Source organism: Sparus aurata, chromosome 13 (assembly GCF_900880675.1).
Source record: "Sparus aurata chromosome 13, fSpaAur1.1, whole genome shotgun sequence".
NCBI lineage: Eukaryota > Metazoa > Chordata > Actinopteri > Spariformes > Sparidae > Sparus > Sparus aurata.
In genome coordinates, this window is record NC_044199.1 from 8083892 (window position 1) to 8095862 (window position 11971).

The 11971-nt window shown below is 39.6% G+C and overlaps 1 protein-coding gene across 2 annotated transcripts; it reads right to left on the reverse strand.

Moving 5' to 3' along the window:
• Nucleotides 1-1860: 1860 nt before the first annotated feature.
• rab6a (RAB6A, member RAS oncogene family) lies at nt 1861-11971 on the reverse strand. 2 transcript variants are annotated; one of them, XM_030438199.1, is made up of 8 exons: nt 11578-11971; nt 8031-8089; nt 7861-7914; nt 7115-7220; nt 6746-6857; nt 5222-5315; nt 4446-4512; nt 1861-3512 (listed from the first exon to the last, which is right to left on the reverse strand). In XM_030438199.1, exons 1-8 carry the CDS (start codon nt 11645-11647, stop codon nt 3448-3450), a joined length of 627 nt encoding a protein of 208 aa, XP_030294059.1. In that variant the 5' UTR covers nt 11648-11971; the 3' UTR covers nt 1861-3447. The 2 variants fall into 2 exon arrangements, with proteins under 2 accessions (XP_030294059.1, XP_030294057.1); XM_030438197.1 differs by lacking the exon at nt 5222-5315 and adding an exon at nt 6253-6346.

An 11971-nucleotide genomic window follows, 5' to 3' on the forward strand; every position in this document is an offset into this window, starting at 1 on the left:
CAGGTCATGCAGTTGTTTGTTGACTACGGTTTCACCTGCTCAGACAGTGAGCACTGTTGTCTTTACTGGCTATTTACGTAATAAACCCTTTATTTGAATTACACTCTGTTGTGATTTTATTCCTGCTCATCCCTGATTTTTAAAGAACGTGTTGATTCTTTTGATGGAGTCCAGTGTCTCCTCTCAGTGGCACTGTCAGAGCTTTGATAAATACAATTTTTTCTATAGTGGAGCCCAGGGCTTCCTGTACCTTCATTATCTATTTCTATTTTGGGAGTGATTGATTTAGAAACAGGGCCCATGTGTTGTTTAATAATGTCTGAGCAGGTTAGCCTCTTTCCATCTCTTATCACTTTAGTGAAGCTAACAGCAGCTCAGTGAGAGATTTGTGATGTTTTACCAGCAGCTGATATGAAATCTACCTGAAGTGCTGCTTGTAATATCAGGAAGCAGACAGATAAAAGGTCATTTTGAGCAGCTAAAGTAGTTTATATGCTCATTATGCACCCTCATTGTAGTCTGCACAGAATGGTTTCTGTGTGTTTTTCTCAGTTCTGGTTTAATGTGTTTTTTTAAGTCACCACACTGACTCCCTGTGTGTCAAAAGATAGACTTTAAAATTCTGTTTCTGGTCTGTAAAGAACTAGATGTTCTCAGAACTGAACACATTCGGTTACTTGTATGTGGAATTGGGAGGGTTATTTAAAATGTTTATTCTGATACAGTTACTTATTTGAAAAAAAAAAAAAAAGGTCAGTAACAATGGTAAAAATGTCCGCTGATCTAAATCAGAGAATAAAACATTACTGTTCACTGTGGCTTTCAAATAAGTCAATTCTTTTAATGGATTTTTTTTGTTGATCTGTAGCTAATTATATTAGCTTTTTTTCCGTTCTATCTTTTGAGATGCTGTTTTAATGTCTTAATGTTTTAGTTTTGATTAATTTCTGTGTCTCTGAATGGATTGAATTCTATATAAATAAACTTGCGTGCGTGAGGTTTTATTTAACTGAAGCTTTATAGATCTCAACCTTTAGATCTCTAAACCTCGTTTTAAACGGAGTACTTATTAATATAAAATATGAGCTGATTGCAAACTTTTTTAGAATAAATACATAGATAAATGGTAAAAGCACAGCCTCAACACTTAAACTGTGACAGAGGGCTCCTCCAATGGAGAGGGTCACAAGATTAGGTAATGATGGGACCTAACCTTGTTGTGCCTTACTCTTCCTAATTCCCATCAAAATATACAATAGATCAAATTACGTAAAACTAATTGATGGCCCTGGTTCTGTTTCACACTTTGCAAGCCAGACTTAAAACAGATGCACATGTCTATGATTGCCCCAATTCCTTTCTTAGTAAACTATAACTTGGGCACACCAGACATTATGGCCTGGATAATGACTGGTTTCTATTTTTAAGTACCGGCTCAAATACCTGTTAAGTGACTGCTGGCTGAGAGGCGACGCATACTTCTGAGCCATCATTACTGCCATTAGTTCCTCCTGTACTTTCTCTGCACTGACAAGTCAAAATATCTGCTGTGAAATAAGCCTATTAATCCAGGTCCAGCATACTGCACCAGCAGGACAGAGCTGATTACTGTCAGTCATTCAGTCCACATGACCGGGCAACTTTTCTGCTCCATCACAAATAAGCTCTTAATAGTACAGTCACTGGTTGGTAATGTTGTTCTATTTCTGTGGTTTAAAGTTCCTGAGAGTCGCACCGAAGACTTAAAAAAAACAGATTAACCTCACCGCAACACTACGAGTATTTAACCTTTAAATCAGAATTCTGACATCGCTGCATCAAAACTGTACAGCTTTCAGCAAGACACAGATGAATTTCAGCAGCGGTGACAAGTGTTTTTTTTATTCTTTCATTTAAAACCATTCCAGACAGAAACAATGAAGACTACTTTGCTATACAAATCAAACTCTCCGCCATAATTCACACAAAAAATTGCACGGCATTATTAGTACGATCAAATTGCCAGTTAGAGGTGGTAGAGGGGACAGCAGATGTCTCTACTGATTCTGTTAAAGGTGGTCCAGATGGATGCATATTCTTATTAGCGATTTAGGACTTATACCAAAAGTGAAGATATTAACAGCCATAAAAAAAAAAAGAAACATGAATCCAATAGAAATAAATATTACAAGTCATTGTGGATTAAATACACATGTCAAATAATTACTAACAAAAGATCAACTCCAAAAAAATAAAAACAAGCAAAAGAAGTCTTGAAAGTGTTCGTAACATCATCCCAAACTTAACTAGATAAACCCAAATCCAAGGAAGCCCTCTACAATTAAACTCCAAAAGGCATAATATCTTCATATCTAAAGTTTATGGTGGGTTTTTAATGATTATGCCTCTTAATATATGAGAAATTCCTCCTCAAACACTATCATCAAATAAACTGTTTTAATCTATGATAGCTGTAGTCTTTTAGAAAAGAAAAAAAAAAAGAAAAATTAAAGATCTATCCAAAGAAAAGGTAATAGAAAACGGAAGCCGCAGTAAAAATAACCCATCTGAAAAAGGTCAAGTGTGGGAAGAGAGGAAGGACGGTAATGTGGATGGTGTAGTGATAGTGATAGTGTTGCTCTTATAGGTGTCATGTATTTGGGCTGGTCTGAGAACATAAGGTGGCTGTGTTACAACTTGTCATGTCATGCTGGTACGTGTTGGGGGAAAACTGTGCTGTGCTACCATGTAGCCTGCATGCAGTTTAAAATGAGAACACGGCGGCCACGTCCAACTTAAGCTGCATCGTGGTTGAATACAGTATACATGTCAACACTGAAGTGACCGAGTTGATTTTCTTCAACACGGCTTTGCAAATGTTTTGATGCATTGTTCCAGACAGTTATAAAAGTACAGTTTGTTTATAACACAATTCAAGAATGAATCGCTGCCAATCAATTGCAATAGCACAAATAATGTTACCCGACAAATGCACAAGACATCCACGTTGTGCTGATTAAGCTTAAAGCATGTTTTAAAATCCTTTTTCAGAATTATCTCACTCTTAAACACATATGTGATTTCTTACACACTCATTTTCTTTCTTTCAGTTTGGTACAAAAAGTCATCCTTAGACACAAACTTACAGCGACTCATTACTCTTCTGCCATCATATTTGTCTTTTGGGAATGACAACAGGAGCAACAGCCAGGAAGGCTGAGCTCCAGCCCTGAATACTATTTCAAAGTATGCTTGTTACAGTGCAAATATTCAATTTAAGTGTTTCATGACTTTCAGAGCATCCCGGTGAGAGAGCAGGTTTCCACGATGCCGAGGATAACAGATGTAGTGTTCTATTTCGGGCTGGGGAACAGAGGTGGGTGCAATGAGGGTACAGATACAGAAAACTCGACTGAGTCTGAGAAAAAAGCCGAGAGGAGAAATATTTAGCAATGACATGAGCGGGCATTAGCAGGAACAGCCTCCTTCACTGGCAGGTAGCTCTGGTGGCTTCTCCAGCTTAATGTCAATCACTGAGGGGTTTAGGAGTTAAGGAACATTGCAGAACAGGAAAAGATAAACGTTTAAAATGTAAATGAGATGACGTGAGAACCAAAGCAAACTGCCTGCCAGGCTTAAGCTGTCAAGAGTAGCATTTTGTAAAAAGTTGTTTCATGAGTCCATGTTTACCATACAAACCATAAGACATTATGTGAACTCACAATGAACTCATCATACGACAAATTCCACCAGCTGCATTTCAAGACAAACTGAATTCTATGGAGAAAGATCATGTTTTATGTCCCCATCATGTGACTTTTGAAAATTATAAACCTTAAAAGGGTCCAATATTATACTCATTTTCAGGTTAATACTTGGTAAAATTGGTTTCAGTTTGATTTTAATCTGTAAATATCTGATCTAAGAACAAGTAAACCAGATTACCATGCAATGTGCTATGGACACAGTACCAAGAAAGTAGAGGTTCAATACTCATGTCATCCATTTCTGAGTGCCATCAGAATGGGGATGGATTAAAAAAGGTGTAGCATCATGAGTATAAATCCATATATCTAAAAACAAACAGTGAGATGTGGCTAATGTTCAGAGGTTTTTTGGGATGTTCTGGCCTGTTTTAGCCGATGACTGAGGCGCAATCCATATTCATTTTTAAAGCTATGTTTCTGAGTTTATTGCAGACTAGAGATGGTTAGCAATTGGTACTCACAACAAAGATTTTCAGTGGAGTATTTGTTCAAGATTATACTTGGTGAGCTGCAGCACAATATGTGCCCTCACTGGTAAAATAAATCTAAAGGGACACGTGGGTTAAACAACAATAGCTAGCTGTCACAGCGGTGCAGTAGATTTTCCTTCTGGCAGGGACTATCCATAAGAGAGCAAGAGACCTCCTGAGTCACCTCTATCACATCAGACACACACTCTGACACATACACAAAGGATACTGTCCTCTCTACTCTTGTCCTGTGTGTTATCCATGCCGGGGAGGGCGGCTGCCACACGACGGAAAAGCTGTCGGGAAAAAGAACCAGATGTATTCTGTCAGGCGAGGATGTATGACAAACACACAAGATGAAATCAAGACAATGTGCTGTGTATATTCCCATAACATGATTCAGCAGGTTCTCTTGAAGCTCGCACAGAGGAAGACACCCACCAGAGCTTTTCCAAATCTGGTCTTAAATTTGGCAGCACATGTTTGTGCTACGGCAAGGCCACATTTCTGCACTGCAGAAGAGGCTCGAAAAGAGGTTGTAATCGTGCCTCAATGAGACCTTCCATTGATAGAGCTTGGAGCGCTTTAAGTGATTGATGGATTCATATGAATTAAATAAAAATAAAAAAGGGACAGTGTTGAATGATGATGCTCAACATGCCTGCCCCTCACTACACAGCATCACATGGAACTAGACTTGATAGACATGCAGATTTCACAGCAACAGAAATACTGCTACTTTGCTAATCAGTGGAGTGGAGGAGTATTGGTTTGCAAACCCCAACCCACCTCTAAAGCTGAAGGATCAAAGGTTGGTCAATACTAATCAATACTTCTAAGTGGTGGGAGAGAGCTTGAAAAACAAATCCACACACGACACTTTCCACCACAGGAAGCTGATGTTTAAACCTTTATGCACGCATACGTGTGTGAAATAGAAGCCAATCAGAAGAGAGCATGAGCACTATGAAAACACACACACACACAGAGGTGCATACGCTCTACCTGTTTGACATTGTAGCCTGTCTTTGCACTCGTTTCAATAAACAGAACATTCATCTCTTTCGCTCTCTGCTCTCCCTCCTCTGTGGTTATCTGTCTGTGATGAGCCACGAGTCACCGCGCACAACACACACATCCACGGGTACACGCACATATCACCAGACATTGACAAGAAGACAAGGGGAAAAATAACACAGTTTGAGATTATGTTGAAGTGGAGTAACAAGTCGTGCCCCTTCCTGCTGCTACTGCCACCTTGGCTCGAGACCAAAAGTCATCCATTTGACCTCCAGGCTGTACCAAAATATCTATATCTATGAATGTCGATTTATTCTGTTTTAACCTTTGCACAGCTGCATATAAAAATTATGCTACAGTAACATTATATCTATTTCACTTTGATTTGTAGAATTTTATTCCAGTGGTGGCTGCAGAGGATTGTTTACCAACTGCGATCCAAATATTTCAAATACATCTAGTGTGAAGTCCAACAATCACAAATGTATTAAAAAAAATGTAGAGGTAATAATTCTAAAAATGCACAACACTGTCTTTCTGGCTAATTATCCTGCTTTAATCTGTATTTGTTTGCATTGAGCCTTCAAACACAACAATTTCGCTCCTGCTTGCCACACAACTGTATTAATGGAGCGGTCTAGCATCATTACTTATATTTATCGAAGAAAGATGATATTATTTTAAAAAGACCAACTCATTTACTCCAATTAATCATTTTTTTGAAACTGTGGATTCTGTTCAAGGATATTTTTCTTTTTAATGATAAAATATGACAACAGAAACCTGAAGCTTCACTTGAAAACCTCAACAGAAGAACAAAAGAAAATTGGTAAAGCCCTAGTTCACTGTGTCAGCTATGCTCCACAACAGGGCAGCAGGCCTTCAAATTTGGACAGAAAATAAACAATGAGATCCAGCTGCTGGAACAGCTGGCAAATTGGGAGACCTTTGGAGGTGGAGCCCAGGCGGCAGCGTCCGCAGCAGGACTACAGAGCACGACTCACACACATTCTTACCTGCTTTACGTTGTATCCCGCTTTCGCACTAGTCTCAATAAACATTACATTTAGTTCTTTGGCTTTCCGCTCACCCTCCTCAATAGATACTTGCCTGTGGTAGATAGGGGGTTAAGAGATGCACAGCAACAGACATTACAGAACTAACTTCATAAGACAGGCGGATAAAGTGGATCAAACAGTACACACTTTCAGATAAAATACTATCAAACAACAGCTGACTATCAATCTAATCAGGAGCTTAATCTGTCAAAGATTAAATAATCAATATATACAAACAATGTGGGCTGAAACAAAGAGAAAGAAGGCACAGAGTGTGAAAAAGTCAATTGCAGCTTTGACATCCACGCAGGGTGAAGGTTACCAATCTGATGCTGCCTCAGAAAGGACCGAGGAGCTCGGTATTGACAGGAACAATCAATGACTTCATTAGTATGCTCTTAAAGGAGGGAGCCCACATACACAGAGGCAGGAGGAGGGAGGAACAAATTACCTTTTGTCCGCAAGGTCTGTCTTGTTGCCCACCAACATGATAATGACATCACTTCCTCTTTCTGTTCTCACATCGTCGATCCATTTTGTGGTTTGCTGGAAGGAGTTGACGTCTGAAAGAGAGACGATGGAGAAGCGGGAAGCAGGGCATCAGTATTCAGGACGTGACATGCCTAAGCTGTGAAAATTGGCGGGTTTGTGACAGGAAATTCTGATGTATACATTTGGAATCATAGGATTTTTAAAAATAAAAAAATAAATGATTGTAAGTGAACAGACTCATTTGTTTCTTAACTTTCAGTCCACAAGAGAGGACAAGACAAACGTGTCAGATTTCTAAACCACTGGAGTTAACACGCAGTCAACCTACTTGTGATGTCATACACTACGACAGCAGCGGCAGAGTCTCTGATGTAACTCGGGATGAGGCTACGAAATCGCTCTTGCCCTGCTGTGTCCCACAACTGCAACCTGATCTGTGGGGCAGGAAGGGGAAGGGGATGGGAGGAAAAATCCAAGAAGAGAAAAAAAGAAACAAGGAAAGAAACAAAAAAAACAGAAGGGATGAAAATAAACAAGAAAAAAAGGCAGAAATGAGGTAAGTTATGGTGACAAAAAGCAAATTGAAAGAAAACTAAATAAAGTCAGACGAATGGGAAAAGATAGAGAAGACAGAGAGAGCATAGTGCATGCAGGTAGTGAAAGACCATCAGAGAGAGAGAGCTGTCTGGGCCTGGGGGGGAAGAAATAAATAATCACCCTTCACTTGTCATCAGCCCTCCTCCCTTGATCAAGTAAGGTGTTTAATTTCAAACCAGGAATGGAGAGAATAGATGGAGGGGTAGGAAGGAGAGGAAGAAAACCCGTGTTGAGGGGAGAAACAAACAAAGACAGGGAGGACGGTCCAGGAGGCACAGCCTCCAGCTCACACTTGGAAGGCGGTACAAATACTAATCGTGCTTGTTAGAAAGAACACAACTGATTTATGTCAGCAACCCGAATCTGAGTGCCCTCTGAAATCCCCATCACCAAGTCACTTTGAGGTTTAATCTGAACAAAGACAACGATCGGGGAATGTTAATCATCATTAGTAAAGATCAAAACAAACAAACTTACTGTTCTGTCTTCAAGGTACATGGTTTTCGACAGGAAATCTATTCCTATCGTGGCCTGAAAATGGGTAACAAGTTGTTAAATATGCATCACAATATCCCATTAGCATTGGATTGTAGAATAACTTGAATATTATCAGCTGTGATTAAATCAGGTGGAGGTGTTTGGCTCACTTGGTAAGTGTTGTCGAAGCTGTCATACATGAACCTGGTGATCAGCGAAGTCTTTCCCACTAAAAACAAACACAAACAATAAAGTACTGTCAGTATAAAGATCACACATTCAGTTTCGTAGGCTAATCAGCTTTTATTCAACATTGACAACACTTGTGTGTGCCCATCTCGAGTAAGGTTGCAACTAATGATTATTTTAATCATTAATTCATCAGCCTATCTATTTCACTCTATACAGGGTGCAACGGTACAGAGAAGTCACGGTCCATTACAAGTTCAGAACAACTAGAAGAAGTGACAAAAAAAGTAAAAATGCACAAGGCTAGGTTTCTTTTCATTTGTTTTCAACTGACAGTAGTGCGTGTTACAGTTTGCTCCACCTCGTCTGGACTCGCCATAGTGTGTGTAGTAACACAACAGTGCCTTCTTCTTCTGCTTTGTTGTTTAACAGCGGTTGGAAAACAGCTTTTAGGAGCCTAACTTCTGCATTACTGGACTGAAATGTGGATCAGAAGGGTTATAATCTCACTGACACCACGGCAGTTTACAGTTGCGTCCCTAGATTCTATCTAGTAGCAATTTTATTTTTTTCTCAATTGAATAATTGTTTAATGTAAAAAATGCCAGAAAATAGTATAAAATGTATATAGTTGTAATCTAAAACTTATGTCTCTGACCCCAGCCTAATGCATCATTTTGCTGACAGTATGAATTGTTAGCAAATAACATAAATGGATGGATCGCCTACTGCAAGATACAGCAGACTGAGTGGAAAATAATAAGAAGAACCTGTATAATTTACCAAAGCCTTTAACTCCCATGAAAGGGCAAATAATTGTCCATTTAAAGGTGTGGTTCTGAATCTTTTGAAGTTCCTGAGGAGAGGTTAAAGGGATGAGGAATGCTGAGAGACGAGTCAGGCTTGGAGCAAGGTTCCCCATTATTACCCTCCAACAATGTTTTGCCTTGCTGTGTGCAGCTCTTTATGAAAAAACTTTTCTCTGTCTCTTTTCTTGCTCAATATTAAGGTTGGGCAATTTAACGGTTTAAATACTGCACAATGGTAGAAATGTGTCCACTCGTAGAGATTTGACAATACCCTTCCGCAGCAGAAGCTAACTCATTAGGGTGTCTGCTATACAATCTGGACAGGTTATGTAGGATATCAGGGCTGAAATCTCAATTGAAGTTGTGAATCCTGCTCCACAAGGCAGTGTGGTTTAGGCAGCTGGACTGCTAACCACATTCTCATGTGATTTGAGAGCAACAATTAGTGGTGGTAATGCAAATGTAATATGTGTGATGTACACTGTCAGCCTGGTATTTATTTGCGCACTTAACCTGCAATACTTGAAGTTTTTGTTCTCATTTTAAAACTTGAAGCTTCCATTCTGACAGAATGTTTTGACTCTTTTGTTTGAGTTTTCTCATGTGAGGAAGTTGTTTTTGTTGATACAAAAGTTTGAATACAATAAATTACATGTGATAGAACAGTATGGTTATTTAAAACAGTTACTGCACTGAATTTATAAAAAAATTGTTGTAAATTGATTCACACATTGGCCACATTGTCAACCCTTCCTTAACATCTATGCTGAAAAAGAGTAATATTCCACACTCTTCCACATAATTTGGCAGCTGTAAAATGATTCACAATAATTATTTTAATATTGTTGATATATCCCAGTACAACATCACTTCTAGCACATCAGAGAGACTCACTCATACTCTAGCTTTAAGCACCCGGACAGTGCTCCCCAACCTCAGACTGTTTTGCTGAGCTCGAGTTACATTATCAGTTACACTGCGAGCATCGGGTGATGATGACATGGCCAAAGCCAACACTGCTGTTTACAATTTTACAAGGGACCACAGCTGATTACAGAACGTCTGACAAACAAAGTCTGCCTGTCTTATCTCAACGGAAGGGGACGGTCATAATTCAGGACAAAATATCATAAAAAAATGACAACTGGCGAAGGAGAAATGGTGACGTTTTCTGAACTTCCATATCCTGTTTCTACCCCACTGAAGCACCTATCAGATTGGCCGGATCAGCGTTGGTGCTGATACCGAACTTATTAGGCTGAGTGGGTATTTTCAGACTCAGGTGTGATGAATCCACATTACAGTTTCTTCCTTAATGGCGAAAAAATGTCAGTCTTACATTCATGGGCTGCCAACTGTTTGACACCACGGCAGTGCCTGGCCATACATACTGATCATACTTAACATCATTTATTGGCTACGATGTAGTCGCTGCAGATGTTGAACTTTTTTTTAACAAAAGAGCCCTAGTTCTATATTAGTATTAAATATCAACAAGGGCCAGAAGAGAGATTATCACAACATACTTAAAACTGCAATATAGCCAAGTGTGATTTCCAAATCACAAGAAGCTGCAATTTTTAATAAATAAAAAGTAAAATGTATAACATGAGAACATTATAATAAATTCCTGAAGTGCAGCAGAGACGCTTGAGATGTAAGAAGACATGTTAGTAACAGTATTTTGCAGTGAAAATGAAAATTGTGGGGCAAATACAGTCATTCACACTAATTGCGAATGACGTCTGTCAAAATCAATGCATATTGTGCAGCAGCCATATCATAAACATATACCTAAAGTTGAGGTACCATAGACTATCGGAAGAGAAAAGGTTTGTAATGGTGCATCTATATTTTACATAAAGCTCCAAAGTCCATAGCATGCTCAGCAAATAACTGCGGAAGCACTGTATTAGACTATATAATGAACAAACCCACACCTTTACCTTTGAAACAGATATACGATTGTTAAGTATGGGCTAAACCCAACAAATTCCCTGCCCCCTTTCTCTTCCAGTACAATTACACCCTGTGTTCAGTTTGGCTGAAAAAAAGGGGGAAAATGAGTAGGCAGAGTGTAGGAATGCCACTGGGCAGGTTTAGTAATTAGGATGCTTCAAATCTCTGCAGTGGCCCCCGGCTAGACAAAAAGATCTGACTATATAATTACTGTCAGATTCTTAGTGGTCTGATAACCTTTGACTGAGATTTGTAGCATTCCTCTGAACACAGCAGCACATACAGCTCATCACCTGAAGCCAGCATAACCTGTCAGTGTAGCTATGACTTTAGATATTAAATTGACATACAGCTGGTATTAATACACAGAGAGCACTTCAAAGTCGAACATTTATCCACTATGTTAACCACATTCTTCCACCATTTGTTAATTTCTACGAGTTTCCACAGCCTCTGTTTATAGTATGTTATCACAGCCCCCCAACACAACTTAGCTAAGTCAGTTTCTACAGATATGACCTCACCTATGAGTACTAGCACCTGCGAAAGAAGCCAGCGTGGACATGCAGCTAGTTAAGTTGCACTGTCGCAATGCTATCACTATGCCAAGTTTAACGTTACGCAGCTAGTGTTAGCTAGCTAACTGGTGAATGTTAATCACCCGACCAATCCACCAAACTCTAGTATTAGCTCAACTCCTACAGGACATAATTCAGATTCTACACCCCCAACAACTTCTAACGTTGAGCATTAGACTTACCACTCTGTTCCCCGAGAAAGACCAATTTAAATTTTCTTAAAGGGTTCCCGAAGTCCCCGGCCGCCGACATGACTGTATGAAACAATCCCTGACGTTACTTTTCAGGAGCTCCCCAGCTAGCCAGCTAATGCTAGCCAACCAGCAGTTGTCAAATATTAAATGTCCGGGATCCGTAACGTTTAACCCGCTTGCCCACGCCTCCACACAGGCCGTCTGCTGAGGTTTCGTGTCTAACAATCGCTCCCTTTAGCTTCCAGACACTTTCGGATAACTCAGTAACTACTGCGGACAAGTTAGCATTACTGTCAGTTCTCTGACATTTCTACCAGCTAGCCACCCCCTGGGCTACTCTTCTTCGTCTTCTTCTTCTGCTTCTGCTGCTGCTGCTGCTTCT